This window comes from Microchirus variegatus (assembly GCF_963457635.1).
Source record: "Microchirus variegatus genome assembly, chromosome: 20".
NCBI classification, from domain to species: Eukaryota; Metazoa; Chordata; class Actinopteri; order Pleuronectiformes; family Soleidae; genus Microchirus; species Microchirus variegatus.
The window spans coordinates 5,724,235-5,741,916 of record NC_139821.1 but is presented as its reverse complement, the minus strand read 5'-3'; the positions used below and the strand labels follow the sequence as shown (position 1 = coordinate 5,741,916).

The window sequence follows — 17,682 nt, the reverse complement described above, 5'->3', positions numbered from 1 at the left end:
GGATAGTTGTTTTTCTTATCAACCCGGAAGCTCCCTGCTTTTTAAATTTGGGCGTGTGAGTTTAACGTAAACACAAAGACGTAATTTTCATTTGTTTTACCCGTTGGATACGTCAACAAATGCCGTTCTCGTTGACGCCGAGGAAATAGTCGTAAGTCGCTTCCTGGTGTTTCTTTCTTTGTTCCACTTGTGGGTTTGAATGAGAGTGAACTTGTCTTGACATGACCAGTGAAAGTATGTCAGACAAATTCACTTTGTTACCGGGCTTTTGTGTCTTGAAGTATCTTGTGTTTTCATTCATTCAACACTTAGTTTAGCGGCTCTGTCGCCACCGTGTTGCTTCTATTAGACGCTATATTGTGAATAAATGAACCCAGAAAGCGGTTATTTAGCAGTAAAAGCTACAGTGTAGAAGATACAGTCCCTCATATTGACTGTGACTGAAGAGCAGACTGTGATGTTGATTTTTTAAATGTCACTTCCGTATTTTGGAGCGATTGACCTCAGTGAAGCTTCTGTCAACAGCTGATAATTTCTTTGCCACTTGTTTAGAACTTGTTTTGGTAGTTGTGTCAGCTATTAACAGTGTTTAAGAGGCATGGATATGGATCAGATATCAGATATAATCCTCTCTCTATATATATAGCATTCTTCACTATGCAACAAAATTTAATCATGCCATGTTTGGGCTGTTATTTATTCTTTTTGTGAGAACAATATTTTGTTACACAGTTGGAGAATTGTGTCCATTTGAAATGACTCAATACTCAAGTTTGTGGTATTGGTATCGGACACAAAAAAGTGGTATGTTCCCATCCCTAGTGTTTAGACCAGAGGTCTTCACCAGGTGCGCTGACCCAGGTACTGCAGGGGACATTTTTGGTTGATTAGACAATATTTTATAGATGTATTTATAGAAAATATGTCAGTTTGAATAGCTTGTATGCATGATGATCATACAATTGACAGACATTGTTGATATCCATAGGTAGAAAACAAAAGAGTAAATAGTAAAAATAAACAGTCAGAGTAAATAGTAATTGTTTGTCTCAAACATGTGTCTTGGCACAGTTCATACACGTATTGACATATGTTGATCTTTTGTTATGTTGTTATATTGAAGGAAATCATATCGTCATTACAACAGTGTCCTGCATGGTCAAGTGTTCTGCGCAGAGATGGCGCTGGAGGAAAGGGCGCGGAGCTGTCTGCTGCGCTTCCGCCACAGACTGGAGCAAGACATCAAGCCCTCGTACCTGATGGATCACATGATCAGCGACGGTGTGATGAGTGGGGAGGAGGAGGAGAAGATCAGGACTCAGGTGAGGGGGAATTTGAGATGACTTATTCAGTGCGTTGGAGGACGTGCTAACATAATACACACTTGTTGTTGATTTTTTTAGCAGCAGAACACGACAAAAGACCACACACTTGCTAATTAGTAGTACCAAATATTTTATTCTTCGCTTGCGAAGTTAACCCTAACCCAACACTGCACAGTATTTTGCCCACGCACACAGTGAAGCAGGCAACACGTCCATGGATAAAAACAGTGCTAAGTGACTTACTATGAGACAAATAAAACAAAATTGAGGTTTGGTCCGACTTTCAGAGTTGGAAATCCGACCCAGAGTAGACTATGAATGCAGAAATTGTGACCTCTGACTACAATTGAAAATGCACCATTAGATAAATAGGATCATGTTACTATAAGGCGACCAGAATAAGGTTTTTTCATCACTATCTTTCTCCAACCAGCCCACCAGAAAGGATCAGGCTGTGGCTTTGCTAGAGCTGCTCCTTAGGAAAGACAACCACGCCTACATCTCCTTCTACAACTCCCTGGTCAAGGAGGCATACAACGACCTGGCCAATATGCTGTATGACGACCTGCCGCAGATCTCTCCTAATGCAAATAAGAACTCTTCTGATGACTGCACATCTTATGGTGAGGATGGGGGTGGATGTCGGCTGGGTATCGGTCAAATTGTATTCTTGCATAGAATGGCTTAGAATGGATAATGAATTAAGACATAAGGAGCAAATATGGAGTGAAGGTCAGCGATATAATGGTGCGTCTGAATGTCTGTACAAGTTAAAACCAAGTAGTGAGTTGATGGGTGGCCAGTGTAAGGTGGACACAATCTGCATCATGTGGAAATACTTCCGCTTTTATGCTGAGTCCCTTTTTCTCTTTGTGTAACAGTTCAAATGGTGCTAAGTGAAGGCGGTGTTCCACAGAGGCCCGTGGTGTTTGTCAGCCGTCCGGAGCATTTGAACCGGATCAGAGAGAAACTCTACAGGCTGAAGAATGAGCCTGGCTGGGTCACGGTCTTCGGGATGGCTGGCTCAGGCAAATCTGTCCTGGCTGCAGAGGCTGTGCGACACCACGGCATCATCGAAGGTGAGTTATTTATAACCGACGCTGCCCCGAAACAGTCAGCATAAATATTACTGAAGCAGTCAGGAATAACAGAAAGACAAAACTTTCAAAACTCTGCAGTAATTGTGGATAGATTTTTATTTTTCACAGTTGCCTGTTTTCAGTACATCTGACTTCACTCTTCTCCTGCCGCCCTCTGCAGACTGCTTTACTGGCGGTATTCACTGGTTGTCCATCGGACAGTTGGAAAAAGCAGACCTGCTGGTGAAGATCCAGTCATTGTGTTTCCGCCTGGAGCAGAACCTGGATTCCCTCTCTCTCCACCGGCCTCCCAACTCTCTGGATGAAGCCAAGGAGCGTTTGCGCTTCCTCATGCTGCGCAGATACCCAAGGTTGTTCCACTCAGAACGTCCTTATTTACTTATCCAGACCAAACATTTCACTTCCTGTGCTTTTATTGTTGCCTTTTGTATCTGTTTATTGTCTACACTTATTTGGTTTCTGTTCTGATTTTTAGATCTCTGCTGATTCTAGATGACATTTGGGACAGTACAGTCCTAAAAGTGTTTGATATCCAATGTCGGATTCTTCTGACCACCAGAAATAGAAGCCTCACTGACTCAGTCAGTGGTAAGCAACCTGTTGTTTACTCTGGTCACCATGCATACACAGTGTGTCAACTCAAAACCCTTCTGGAGTTGACTTTGCACTGCTTTGCTTTGGAAATGAACACGCTGCACTTGTTCCTGTGTTTCTTTTAGGTGCCAAACATGAGGTAGAAGTGGAGAGTGGTCTGGACGAAAACAAAGGACTGGAGATACTGGCACTGTACACAAACACTAAACTCCAGGGGCTTCCCGAGGAGGCTCGCAGCATTGTCAGGGAATGTAAAGGTCTGTTTTTGTCTCACAATGGCAGGATGCCTAACCCTGTATATGTGCAAGGTGATGTAGCGCAGGCTGAATGAGGAGCGAGACAAACAGGTTTGACTGTGTGGTATTGAAGATGATTTCAGTGGATTAATTTGTTTATTTATATTTATTTATTGTATATATTCGGCTAGTTGAATCATAGTGAGCAGCTTCTTCATGTAGCTCAACTCAATTTATTTCCTGTTCTTCTTTCCTTCTATAAACCTCGCTTAGGAATAATATTCATTTTACAGACCATTTTTTTGTGTAGCTCTGTGTTCAAGTATTGGGACTGGGACTCTCGATGTAAGAGGATACTCAACAGGAAAAAGATTGGATTGGGATTGGGGGCCACAAAAGCTTTAAAAATAGTCCACCTCTCGCTGTGCGTTTGCTGACAATTTATGCCGTAACACAGACATTTCTCTTCTTCTCTGTGACTCCATCACAGGATCCCCCCTGGTGGTGTCCTTGATCGGGGCTCTGCTCAAGGAGAAACCAAACCGCTGGGACTATTATCTCCGCCAGCTACGGCAGAAGCAGTTCAAGCGCATACGGAAGTCGTCGTCTTATGACTACGACGCCCTGGACCAGGCTATGGCTGCAAGCATTGAGGTCCTGCCCGATGACCATCGTGAGCTCTACAAGGACCTCACTGTGCTGGAGAAGGACATCAAAATCCCTGCAAAGGTTTGGTGACACAACACAGTTATTGACAAGTGTTTGAATTACTTAAACTTTTGCAAATTATTTGCTCGTCATCGGGCAGGAACAAGACACAGAACGAGACGCAGATCAAGCCCTTATCAACTTCTTTTGGGCAGCCACTGGATACACAGGATACAATCTTGTTCTTTGTTCCAGGTGCTGTCTGTTCTGTGGGACCTGGAGCCAGAGGAGGTGGAGGACATCCTCCAGGAGTTTGTCAACAAGTCGCTGCTTTTCGTGGACAGTCACAACAAACCCTTCCTGTATTACCTCCACGACCTGCAGCTGGACTTCTTGGTGGAGCAGAACCGCACCCAGCTTGAGGTGAGTTCCTGCCAACTGTTGGGTTTCAGTGGTTTTGTTTTGATTTAAAGCAATTTTATTCTTAAAGAAACACACTTATTGGTTGCATATTACTTTTTTTTCTCAACAAACATCGCACACTGGACATTTAAGAGGCTTTGCTGATTTACAGAAGCTAAAATGTGTTGATAAAACAAGAAGTCATTGTTGAATCCTTTTTTCCAGAGCCTTCACAGTAAAGTGGTGCGTCAGTATCAGCAGCACTACAAAGACGGTCCTCCCATCTCAGGAGACGAAGAGTGTCTTTACTGGATCCGATTTTTGACGTACCACATGGCTAAAGCCAACCTTTCCCAGGTAGCACACACAACGTTCTGATTCTCAGAGAAACTACACGAGTGGCAGTATTATGTTTTATAACTAATCTACAGACTTTTGTTTCTTCACGATCTACCTGTATTTCCACTTTTTGCTCACTCTGTCTTTATCTTTCATGTTTTTTTTGCTCTTTTTGTAAAGGAGCTCTACTCCCTCATGTTTTCTCTGGACTGGGTGAGCACCAAGGCCCAGATTATGGGTCCAGCCCACCTCATCAATGACTATGTGGAGTATGGACCAATTCTGGACAAAGAGGTCAGCAGATAACAGGACCTTATTGTGTAGAACATGTATAACGGTGTCATAAAACACACACAAGTCACCATTGAGGGGAAAATACTGGTTTAGCAGTCTGTTGCCCTCTCTCCGTGAAACACTGTGAGTTGAATAGAAAGTTTATCCTTCTGTTATTTTTTCCCCCCGGCGTCATTTTTGATTATTTGCTTTATAAAGATAAGTGTTTTTGCCCCTTCATTGTTTCCTGTCCCGTGGTCCCTTCCCAATTTTCAATCATTGCAAGTGTCCCGATTCAATAATTAGCAAATTGTTTATCAGACATGAGTGGAGAAGCATAGGGGCCACGCACTTGATTAACCAGGACATGCACTGTTGGAAGTCATTGTTCTTCTCTGAGAGAATAGTGGATTAATCTTGTGCCCCAACGTTTGTGTGTGTGTGTGTGTGTGTGTGTGTGTGTGTGTGTGTGTGTGTGTGTGTGTGTGTGTGTGTGTGTGTGTGTGTGTGTGTGTGTGTGTGTGTGTGTGTGTGTGTGTGTGTGTGTGTGTGTGTGTGTGTGTGTGTGTGTGTGTGTGTGTGTGTGTGTGTGTGTGTGTGTGTGTGTGTGTGTGTGTGTGTGTGTGTGTGTGTGTGTGTGTGTGTGTGTGTGTGTGTGTGTGTGTGTGTGTGCGTGCGCGCGTTCCAACACACACACAGTGCAATAACAATGCTGTTAACCTAAGAAAACATGGATTTTTATGATCATCAAAGTTCACAAAAAGACAAAGATCCTGTGACTGGATCGGGGAATTAGTCAGTGATTACGCTTGTGTCCCTTTATTAATATGAACTTGTTTTTGTCTGTCTCCCTAGAACAGCGAGGTGCGCAGTCAGTTCCAGGAGTTCCTCTCTCTGACCGGCCACCAGCTGGAGCAGCGTCCTTTCCCTGACGTGGTGCAGCTCGCTCTGTCCCAGCCACACGCGTCTGAAGTTTACAGACAGGCTCTGGTGCAGGCACAGAAACGAGCCAGCACTGGGAAACTCTACTTTGACTGGCTGTACGTACGCAAGCAAGAAAAATATATTTTTTTTTTATGGTGTTTGATTTCGTGGTACATAGGTATCATAGTTAGGCAGATTCATACAATGTGTAGATAGGTAGATATGTCGGTAGTAGATAGGTAGGTATCATAGATAGGCAAAAAGGTAGGTACATATCTGAAGGGGGTAGGTAGGAACCGTAGTCAGTAGATTGGAAGTTCATACTGTAGAGAGGTAGATCGGAAAGGTAGCTACCATGGAGAGGTACGTAGCTCGGTTGGTACCACAGGTAGGAAGGTAGGTGTGTAAGTATCTTAGGAGGTACATAATTAGGTAGATCAATACTGTAAGTGGATCGGTAGGTTCATAGTACCATATAGTATAGTATTTAAGTACCATAATAGGACATAGAAATAGGTAAACACAGTTGTTTGAGTTTGCTTTTGCCACTTTCAAGTGGGCGTTGAGGATGATCTTCTTAGCAAAGTAGGGTCTATGTTCTTATGTGTGTGTGTGTGCTTTCTCCTTCAGGAATAAGAGCAGCGTAGAGAGTCTGTCCCTCCTGGTGATCCAGCCCCACCAGGGCTCCATCTACTCTGCCTGCTTCTCCAACGATGGAGCCAAGATTGCCACCTGCGGAGCCAGCAAGACACTCAAGGTATCGAAGCAGACATGCGTTTACCCCATGTGTGTTTGTGTCTATTGTTGCTGGCAAATTGTTGCCTGGGAGACATTATTGTGGAAAATATGAAGAGCCCAGATGGGGGGCGGGGAGGAAGGAAAATGCAGCATTTTTTTGGCACAAATGAGAGAATTCTGGACCCAGGCAACAGATAACAAACACACAAGTGGACACCCAGATCGCTGAATACACAAATTAATGAATGAACCATTGTGGTCATATTGAATCAATGTAATCATTCCCGTGTGCTCAGGTGTTTAAAAGCACATCAGGTGAGAAGCTCACAGAGATCCAGGCCCACGACGATGAGGTGCTCTGCTGTGCCTTCTCCTCGGACGACCGTCTCCTTGCAACCTGCTCCAGTGACCGCAAAGTAAAGGTAAGTGGAAAACGACCCGATCGTACGTCATAGATGTAGGTGATAATGTTCATGTTTTGTGATTTCTATCCTGAATCTCCGCACAAAGGTTTGGAATGTGGAGCGTGCCTTGCTGCTGAGGGTCTTTGCAGACGAGCATGAAGAGCAGGTCAACCACTGTCAGTTTACAAACATGAGGCGACAACTTCTCCTCGCCACCTGCTCCAACGACAAGTTCTTGAATGTCAAGGTGTGTGTGTACGTTTATAAACACTTGTCTGTCCATTGTGTGATCTGTCTCTTTGTTTCAATTTCCAAATTTGCTTGAAATAAATTGCACTCCAACGAGCTATGTTTCTCCCTCATTTGTATTTCTTTTCTTTTAGGTGTGGAACCTGAATAAGCCGTCCTCCCAGAACACCATGTTTGGCCACTTTGAGCCAGTCAACCACTGTTGTTTCTCCCCCGATGACACTTATCTGTCCACTTCTTCCAATGATGGCGCTGTTAAGGTGAGTGTTTACACACCCTTTTTAGTTCTTATTCATGGACGACATGCTCTCAACGTCTGGGTGTCCTCCGCGTGCCGCAGCTGTTTCAAGTGTCGTCTGCAAACGAGTGGAAGACGATCAATGTGAGCAGTGTGTTCACAGAGGGCGATGACGTCGCCCTTGTCAAGTGCAGCACCTGGACGGCAGACGGCAAAAGAGTCATTTGCGCGGCCAGGAACGCCGTTTTGGTGAGTGCTTTTTGGATTTCGAACATTTCTCCTCTGGTTTGAGACCTTTCTTTAGAGGTGAAGATGTTTGGATGTGGATTTTCCTCGCTCACAGGTTCAGATTCACCCGGTGTCGTCGTGGTGCTATTTTGTCTTTGATTTTCCTGATGTCTTTGCTCCATATAACAAAGACATCCTTAAAACTGAGTATTATTGGACAAAAACAAGACATTTGAGAACATCATCATTTCCAGGTTTGTTCAACATTTTTTTGACATCTTATGGACCAAACAAGTACTTTCTCAAATAATTGAGAAAATAATCGACAGATTAATGGATTATTAAAATAATCTTTAGTTGCCGCTCTCGTCTGAATTCGTAATTCCTTCATATACTGGGAAACAAGATGCCTGACCCTATTTCTCCGACTTTGAGGAGAGGAAGAGGAGACTAATAGTGCAGGAGTTTTCTACCAGATGCTACTTCCTTTCCTGATCTAATACAAACTGAGCCCATCAATCTGTCTGTCCCTTTTTCCCAGGTGTTTGACGTGGAGACGTCAGACATGTTGTTGGAGATAAGAACTAACCGTCTCAGCACCGTGCAGTACTGTCACGCCTGTCCCACCAATAACCTGCTTGCCATTGCTTTCTCCAACTATGCTGTTGAGGTATATAACACATTCTCCCTCACATTTGCTGGATTAAATGTCTGTTGATGTTTTGTTGGTGTCAGTCAGGGGTCTCATGTGAAGCTTGACATGCCTGAACTTTAAAGAAATGATTATTGATTTTAGACGACATCCCCTATCGCATCCAATGACCACCATTAAGGGCCAGACGGTAGAAAATGTGACTCAGAACTGAACTTAGAACAGAACTCTCCTTGAATAAATTGTAATCAACTAATTAATAAGCCACTTAAAAAGCACTTATTAGAAACCTAACAAGTTGTGCCCCTGAATAAGATGTTTGTCTAAGAATGAATGTCTTTCAGTAATAGTTTAAGCCTGTAATTTCCATTTCTTACGCTAATTTTTGTAATAAATTTGCGAACTTGTAATAACTTGTTTATTTGTCTTAAACAACAAATGTTTATTTGTCTTAAACAACAACAAAAAATGATCAACCCAATGGCAAACTTAGTATTAGATGAAATTGAGCTTCTTCTTCTTCCTTCTTCCCTACAGTCCTTTACAGACCTAAAACAAAACGTATAAAAGTAGGTTTTCTCAAGTAATATTGCTTTTGTTTTAATTGTTATCATATGTATTTATCCAGTGGTTTGTGTTATTTATTTATAATATATTTTAAGTCTTAACCAGTGGAGCCTGGAGCACTTTTTTCTCTCACTGTTTTAACTCGATTTTATAGTGTTTTAAATTTCACGTTATGTGTGTGTCTGTGTGTGTGTCTTCTAGCTGTGGGACCTGGAGGCGAATAAAAAGATGGCTGACTGCAGCGGACACCTTAGCTGGGTCCATGGAGTTCAGTTCTCTCCCGACGGCTCGCAGCTGCTCTCTTGCTCCGATGACCAGACCGTCAGGGTAAGACTGACCAAAATGTGTGTCATGTATCTACGTTAGTGTTTGACCTTGTACAAATCCCTTCTCTATCGTTCCAATTACCTCATGTGACATTAAAAAAATAAAATAATTTTAAAAAATAAACCTTTTTAATTCACTACTACTACTTTAACTACTTTAAATGACAATATACTGGATGAAAAGAGCTTTTTGTTTCTAAATAAGTTGTGTTTTCTTTCTTTCTTTTTTTATTTATTAGAGCTCTGTACTGTATGAAGCTAATAATATTAGAGAAACTAAAGTAATCTAGTTATCTGTAGTTGGTAAGTAGTGCTTTGAAATAAAATGATTGTATGTTTTGCATTTTAAAGCAGAAGTTTATTATGCAAACTAAGAAGAATATCACCCTTTTTTACATTAAATGTCACTAATTCTTACAAGCTGGACCTTTAAGTTGCACTTAACATCCTTTAAAATTACTTATATAAATATATATATATATATATGTATGTGTATATGTATATATATATATGTGTGTGTATATGTATATGTATGTGTATATATATATATATATATCATAGTGGTAAATACATTGGCCTTAGTGTTACTGGAAAAAGTAGTGAAGAATTTGTGTCTGAGCTATTAGATCCAATTAGTAACTTTATTTTGAAAGTGCCCATCTGAAATAAATTTGTCTCCAGCAAAATAATGAAAAATAACTCTGATTACGTTTACTGCTCAACTACAGGAGCAGATCAACCTTAACCTTAATGTTTCATGTAATGATATAAAAGGACAAACAGGGTTTTCTGTTTTTCCCCTAAACCTCACATGTCTGGTGTGTTTCTTGTCTCACAGTTATGGGAGACGAAGAAAGTTCACACGACCTCTGCCGTGTGTCTGAAGAGAGACTCTGATGTTCTCTTCAATGACGGAGAAATCACAGTTTCTGCTGCTGACAACTGCAACAGACTGCAGGTGAGCCGCGGGGAAAATGAAGAAGATTTGAAAGTTTTTTTTTTTTTTAAAGCAGTTGGCTGGTTGAAGGAGGAATGTGTTTCTTTGAGCCTGAGATCAAGTGTAGACAGGTATGACTGCGCTATGCCCATATTAGGCTGTCGGATAGACCTCATTTTTGTGTGTTTCTCAGGTACGCGACGGCAGGATGGGATCTGTGCTGTTCCAGTCGGAGGAGAAATCGTCCAGGATCCGGTGTACCTGCATGTGCAGACAGCTGTCTGCTGTGGCTCTGGGCCAAGAGGACGGCACTATACAGGTAGAGAACACGTGCGGAAGCGAATAAAAACATATAATGGGTAAAAAAAAAAAAAAATAGGTGATAATAGGTAGAAACTGAGACGTTTTTCTGTTTTGGAAGCTGGTTTAAAATGTATGACAGCACAGTGAATGCAACACACAGACTATCAACCGCATTTTTTTTAGGGATTGACAGTCGGTCCTGTCTGATGTACATCAGTTCAGCTCCAAACGCCCCCTTTCCACTACTCTACATTTTACTTTGGCTAAACTCCATTTTCAAACCGCGTCACTCTTGCACACTGCTCCTTCTTTTGATTCCCTGCCTTTGTTTGCTCTGTACTCGTCATAGCGTGCTTTCATGTAATGCACACTATGACTCCAGTGGCAGATCATCCCCATTAAACACGAGAGCCCTTGCTCTCGCCCGCTGTCCTCCGACACATCTGCTCTGTGGCCAGGCCGGCCCCTTACAACAGAGAGCGACTCTTATATCATTAAAAGGTCCTGCGCTCTTAATGAACACGCGGCTAATGATTTTAATTACGGCTCTTCATCTGTCTCTCCTCTGGTCTCCTGAACACCGATATTTAAGAGGGAAGGTTTATCGCAGCGAACATGAACAAATTAATGTTAATTTGAAATCTTACAATTGGAGAAAATTCATTCACAACAGGTGATGCACAAAATTGATTTGTTTTTCTTGTTTATTTAGGTTTTTCTGTGAAAAAGAGACTTGATATTAATTTGTCTACCAGTTAAAATAAAGTTTAATTTAAGGCCCTCAGGCATGTTTCCTCTAAGCTACAATTGGAGCAGGAAGTGCACAATAACATAAATGTGACATAAATCCTACTCCACTCCCACTACACACACTTTTCCTCTTGCTGTCCCTTGAGCGGACAGCAGAGAGCGCTGTGGTGCTGGACTGTGGCGTTTCCTGATGCTGCTGATTGATGCAGTGAAACTGAAGGCATTGATTTTTTTTTCTCTTCTCTCACCTGGTTTCATTTATGTTTATTACAGAAATAAAAAAAAATCTAATAATAAGAATAATAATCCATGAGTTTCGGAGCAGAGTTCACTCACAGCTTCTCGTGTCTTGTGTTGACGTTGTGCGAGAAGTGAGAACAGTTAGTCAGGCCCTGGACCACATGAGCCTTTTTAAAACAAAATCTTATATCTTGAATATGTTTATGTGAAAGTTTCTCTTGTGCTTATTAAAAAGAAGGCTTTTTTTTGGGCACGAACAACATTCCCATGTGAGAATACAGCATCAAAGCTCTTCTGTTCCCATATTCCCCCCACAGTGATGTGGGCAGGCCGGTCGGAGCTTCAGTAGCCTTCTGAGGGCTTGACAGGACCGAACGGTCAGACACAAAGCCCACACTTTCTTATACCCCCCCCCCTCACTTCCTTTTTGATGTGCTCATCATTATGAAGCAGGCGTCATCTCTTTGCCTCTCTTCTCCTCCTCGAATTCTCCCTTTAAGATGCTGCTTTTATTTAGGAAACATTGTGGAAACGGGGTTTCCTCACTAAGTGTGTCTTGGCAAACTCGGCCGTCCTTTGAGACAGACGGAGGAATTCTTCTGAACATGATATCTAAAGAACTCCTTGAGGACAGTTCTTCAAGTGTTCACGAGGACTTCGCTGACCTCAACCAAATCACATGACAACAACTGTGCATGCATTTTGGAGACAAGACGACCTGCTGTAGTTCAAACCTAGCATCAGAGTTAGGGAATGAAGGTGATTTACGTGGACATGGATGACGTTGGTTGTTGAAGCTCGTGAGTAAATGAAAGAATACCTGAATAATTTGGTGGTAGAAGGTCAGAATTCAGAATGACTTGAGAGAATCCTTTCAGATTCGGTCCAAACAGTGTTTAGCCTGGCCTCACAAAATCCTGTTGTTATGTTTGTGCTTTTCTTCTGTTTTCAGTCCTACTCCTTTAATACAGTAAAAAAAAACTTCATCATCATTATACACTTAATCAATTTCACAAATGTTTGCAAGAAACTTTATTTACAACAGCTTTAAGTCAACAAGTGAATGCTATCGGCGTCTGCAGAAACTGTATATATACAACCAATAGGTGGCTCTTCTGGTTTTACACAAGCTCTACTTTTGTTACAACTGAGGCGCATAGCTGTTACTGTTTACTTGAATATTTGTGGTGATTATACTTCTTTGTTTCTTCCTTCCAGGTGTTGGAGGTGCCCTCGGGGAAGCTCTTGGCCACTCTGCTGGGACACACTAAGACGGTGCTGCACTGCCAGTTCGGCCAGAACGGCCAAACACTTATCACATCCTCCGAGGACACCACTATTAGGGTGTGCAGCTCGATGCTTTTTTGCTTGTCTTTGTCTGCCCCGTTTTTCCCTCTTTTTGTCTCTCCCATCCATCACACTCTCTCTCTTTCTCTTGCCTCGCCTTATTTTTTTTTTGCCCAATTCATGGCGCGTTCTTTCACCTCCTCCACCAGCCTGCCTCCCATTTTTCTTTCTCTGCTATTGATTATTCCGCTCCCTCATGCCCATTCCTCATCTTGAGTAAAAGTGTGTGCTCCATTAAATTGCTCATCCTCACATTGTTTTTGGTTCTATGAGGTGTTTTCTCCTTTCCCTACCTGTTACATTCAACTATCTTCCTTTTTTGCCCGCCACTATTAATCCCCCCTATCCTTTCTAAGCTTTTTCTTCTTCCCTCCGTTTGCCTTTGGCTTTTGCCACTCACAATAACTCTTCTCCTGCCTGTGAGCAAGTGTCTGTGCTTATGTGCAGGTATGTGTGTGTATTTTGGGTCATTACCCTTTCTCAACCCCCACCCGTCATGCTCTGCTGCTCATTTCCCCTTTCCTCTCCTCCCTCCTTATCTCCTTCTTCATCTTGTCTTTTTGCTGGTAGACCTGTCCACTGCAGCACATCCTCCTCCTCCTCTCTCCTGACAGTGCAACATCACTTTCCTCGGACCGTCCGCTGCTCTTTTCGGAGCTTTTCAGATTTTTGTGCTGTTTGACCTGCGCCTGCGAGGAAATGTGTGCGTACATAGATGTCAGTGCAGACGCAGAGTGAATGTAAAGAGATATAATGACGTTGACATTCGCCGCTGCTGCTGCTGCTGATGGATTCTAACCTTTGGACCCAATGACAGATTCAGTTCAGAAGGAGAAAAGGCAGAACATTGCATGATAAGATGAGCTGACTGATGCCGTCACACCTGCCTTCCCTCACATCTCTACAAATGTGCACGCTGTCATAAAATGAGCACTCGCTAGAAGTGAATTTCCAAAGTTTGCATTATCAAAAAAACCTGCTACGTTTAAGACAAACATGAAATAATAAGATCTGCTGTGCCAGCAATGTTGCATAGTTGCTTTTCTGCCCTCACTGATATATCACATCCCTGTATATACTGTGAAAGGCTGCAATGCAGCATCTATTGCTTCCCGTCGTATGATTGGTGGATGTTTTGGTTTGACGGAAGTAGCACTTAGCCACCAGGGGGTGACTGCTATTTTCAAAATAATTAGGTTTAAGAGGAAGTATTTGGGAAAATCTACTTCTTCTACTCTACTATATGTATATATATATATATATACATATATATATATATATAGTTTATGGTTCCAAGTATGAATGTATGTGTCTCTGCTGCCCCCTGTAGGTGTGGAGATGGCAGTCCGGGGAGAGTCGAGTACTTCAGGGTCACAAAGAGCAGGTCCGATGCTTCTCTCTGCTCTCCAACACCTGCCTGTTGTCCTGGTCCTACGACGGCACTGTCAAGGTGATGCTCGGACGCGATCGCACACAAAAGCGAAATAGCAACATTAAGCATTCGCTCACTTTCATCTCTTGTCTTTACTTTGCTATAAGGTGTGGAGCATCGAGAGTGGAGAGAAGCTGCAGGACATCCAGGCTCATCTGGGAGCCATTTTGTCCGGTCACGTCTCACCAGATGGCTGCTTCTTCGTCACCACGTCTGCTGACAAGACTGCTAAGGTTGATCATGCTCACACACACATACACCATTACCAATTACCCTTACCTTAACCCACCCGCAGTTCAAAACTTAGCCCTAAACTTATCCAGAATTCAGAAATGGGTTAGGGCCATCAAAGGACACACACCGTCATTCTGAGGAAACGAGACATAACTGTGCTGCCAGTGTAACACATCAGCATCTTTCCTCTAGCCTCCTCCCAAACTTTATTACTTACAGCACATAGGTGCATAGCTATAGGGGAAATCTGAGGCTCCAAAGCTTCTGCAGCAGAGGGAAAAAAGCTCCAGGTCTGGTGGTTTAGCTGCAGGTCAGACTGTCCTGCTACACCCACGTTCAGCGATTATTTACCCCAACTAAGCGGGAGGAAACACCAGCCTGGCGCCATCCCCCCCTCTCTGGATGTAGCTTCTGCCAGGCTACCATTTACCAACACTGCTGTGCTTGACTTTGGTCTGACTTTGACTGACTCGGGAGGCTGAATACTCAAACAGCTCTGAAATCATTGCTTTTTTCCTACTTGTCGCCCACAGAAAAGTGAGCAGTGCTGCACTGGGCATGCTGAACCGCACCAGAACTGTCTAATGGCTTCTTTGCAGTTGCCATTTGTTTTATAAGATCACATTTACAAGCTGTGGTACCGTTCATGCTCGCACACAATGTGACGCAAAAGACACAACAAGACCTGGAGCTTTGTTTGAGAATAGACTGCGGGCGTTTGAATCGCCTCGACTTTCATGGGCTATTTACACCGGTCACGAGGGAATGCCATTTTTTCTGTCGGCCAATGAGCTGACTGTCCTGACCTCACCTTACCTCGGTGGCTGGTTATTCTGGTACCGTACTGTGCCAAACCGAACCGTTCCACTCCATGGAAAGTATTATTTTGAGAAGGCACGCTATAAACCGGAGCATTGTTTGATGATTTCTACATTTCCAAGGTATTTTAGGATGGTGCTCATATATTAGCTCTAACACTTTTTTTTATTTTCAGTCGATATTGGAAGTTTTAGGTTGTCTTACAAAGTCCAAGTTGCCCCTAGAGACAATGTATGTTTTATGGAATGGCAATGATAATAATTGATTATAGTCCTTGCTTTACAGACCGAGGTGCTTTAGTAGCTCAAAACAAACCGTCTAAACGTCTCTATCTATTTATTTACCATTCAAACCAGAAGGGTTTATGCATGAATGTCTTTGCTGGACACCACATTGTTCTCTTCCATTTATTCCTTTCCCCCTTCATCTCTTTCTCTCTCTGTCACACTGCTTTGCTCTCTCTTTTTTTCCCCACTGACCTTCAAATGAATGGTACTCTGTGTGGGGGACACAGTCTTTTAGCCGGCTGCCAAATGAAGAGTCTAATTATGAGGCGTGTTATTTTCTGTGCAGCACAGGAAGCAAACCGTGTTGAGGGAGGAAAATCTTGAATGGGAGAAGAGAATGGAGTTAGAAAGAGAGCAATGCATGTGAGGCAGAGATGAGAGGGAAATTGGAAAAAAGAAAAAGAAAAAGGGACATCCAAAGTAAGTGAGAAACACAACAGCGGAGAGTGTGAAAGCGCTCATCAGTTATGCAGCGCTAGAGCAACATATGGGGCGTGATTATTTGTTCCCACAAGCGTAAAGCACTGGTTGTGACGACACCTTCAATCGTGCTTCATAAAATCATACCTACAGTACAAAATTTTTCTACTTTCCGTGGACGTTTTATTGTGTTTAGGCACTCGCTTAAGTTCTACTGTCGCGTATACAACCATTCAAGTCCCGGTTTTTCCTTGATATGTCCCTCTCTGATTTTCAGTTGTGGTGTGCTGAGAGCTGGCAGTGTGTGCACACGCTGAGCGGCCACCAGGACTGCGTCCGAAGCTGCCGATTCTCCTGGGACGGCCGCCGCCTCGCCACGGGAGACGACAACGGCGAGATCCGGGTGCGTGTTCAAAAGCAATTCAGCCGTTTATACACTAGCGTTCAAAAGTTTGGGGTCACCTATACAATTTTTGTTGTGTTTTCCATTAAAAGTCACACTTTTATTCATCAAAATATAGAAAATATAGTCAAGACATTGGCAAGATTAGAAATAATGATTTTTATTCAAAATAACAACTTTGCTTTCGTCAAAGAACCAGCAAAACAGCTTTCAGCTGTGCTAACATCATTACACAAGTTTTTTCAAATCATCCAATAGCCTTCTAACACGATTAGCAAACACAATATACCATTAGAACACCGGAAATGGGCCTCTATACACCTATGTATATTCCATTAAAAACCAGACGTTTGCAGCTAGAATAGTCGTTTACCACATTAAAAATGTATAGAGTGTATTTCTGATTCATTTAATGTTATATTGATCGAAGAAAAGTGATTTTCTTTCAAAAATAAGGACATTTTTTAAGTGAATCCAAACTTTTGTATCTCACTCTAATTATCCTTGATTTTCATGCAGCTTTTTTTATACTCGTTGGGTTTACAAATGCTCAGATGTGAAAAGGTGAAGTGGAAAGAGTGGCAGGTACTGATGTGAAATATCAGATGAAAGGCGAGCTCACGTGACGAGCATGAAAACTTGCGTCACCTCAAAAGTTCTTATTTACCGAGCGCAACAATTAAAAAAACGTACGTGAAGCAGTCAGCATTCATTCCAGGGATCTCCACGTCGTTACTCATCTCGATGAAGTGCTTACTAAGGTGTCACGACTGCTGCAGTGCACAGAGGAGATGAAAGGGAGGTGGCAGGGCTCCTTCCCAGGATGAGGTGCCGTTGCTGCAGGAGGCTCAGCTTGTGCGAGAAGTTGTGATAAAGGGGAGGAAGAAGAGGAGGAGACGTCTGACAGTGGGAGGCGAAGGAGCGAAAGAGAGGACTCGGGGCTGCCAAATTAGATCCCAGAGGTTTTGGAATTGGCAACCCGCTTATCTGCGAGCGCACGCGCGTGCAGACACAAAAGAAATTTAAAAAAAAAAGTTTTAACTGCGCGAGAGGAAGGATGGAGGAAGTGTGAGACGCAGTGACACAGTCAACTCCAGGTTGATACCACTTGAGCTGAACCAGCTCCATGATCCAGAAATGGCCCGATCGCTCCGATCCAGTTACATAAACTGCGCTGAATTCTCATCCCCAGTTTCTATGGAAACAAATCTGAGTCATTCAGTACAAAAGCGCACCAAGAGTTAAATATAGCCCGACATGTGATGTG

General features: G+C 42.8%; 1 protein-coding gene across 1 annotated transcript in view; it reads left to right on the top strand.

The window, feature by feature from the left end:
* The first annotated feature begins 55 nt into the window (after positions 1 to 55).
* Positions 56 to 17,682, top strand: part of apaf1 (apoptotic peptidase activating factor 1) — a 39,313-nt gene continuing 21,686 nt past the window's right edge. Inside the window, exons 1-25 of the mRNA XM_083907147.1 lie at positions 56 to 151; positions 1,148 to 1,322; positions 1,759 to 1,948; positions 2,207 to 2,404; positions 2,586 to 2,775; positions 2,901 to 3,013; positions 3,145 to 3,276; positions 3,746 to 3,984; positions 4,159 to 4,326; positions 4,531 to 4,662; positions 4,825 to 4,938; positions 5,773 to 5,957; positions 6,472 to 6,598; positions 6,876 to 7,001; positions 7,090 to 7,230; positions 7,367 to 7,492; positions 7,573 to 7,719; positions 8,240 to 8,368; positions 9,119 to 9,244; positions 10,082 to 10,201; positions 10,374 to 10,499; positions 12,692 to 12,817; positions 14,151 to 14,270; positions 14,360 to 14,485; positions 16,290 to 16,415. Coding sequence (XP_083763273.1) covers positions 1,179 to 1,322; positions 1,759 to 1,948; positions 2,207 to 2,404; positions 2,586 to 2,775; positions 2,901 to 3,013; positions 3,145 to 3,276; positions 3,746 to 3,984; positions 4,159 to 4,326; positions 4,531 to 4,662; positions 4,825 to 4,938; positions 5,773 to 5,957; positions 6,472 to 6,598; positions 6,876 to 7,001; positions 7,090 to 7,230; positions 7,367 to 7,492; positions 7,573 to 7,719; positions 8,240 to 8,368; positions 9,119 to 9,244; positions 10,082 to 10,201; positions 10,374 to 10,499; positions 12,692 to 12,817; positions 14,151 to 14,270; positions 14,360 to 14,485; positions 16,290 to 16,415 — 3,471 coding nt within the window. The 5' untranslated portion in view covers positions 56 to 151; positions 1,148 to 1,178. The remainder of the gene's footprint in view (positions 152 to 1,147; positions 1,323 to 1,758; positions 1,949 to 2,206; positions 2,405 to 2,585; positions 2,776 to 2,900; positions 3,014 to 3,144; positions 3,277 to 3,745; positions 3,985 to 4,158; positions 4,327 to 4,530; positions 4,663 to 4,824; positions 4,939 to 5,772; positions 5,958 to 6,471; positions 6,599 to 6,875; positions 7,002 to 7,089; positions 7,231 to 7,366; positions 7,493 to 7,572; positions 7,720 to 8,239; positions 8,369 to 9,118; positions 9,245 to 10,081; positions 10,202 to 10,373; positions 10,500 to 12,691; positions 12,818 to 14,150; positions 14,271 to 14,359; positions 14,486 to 16,289; positions 16,416 to 17,682) is intronic.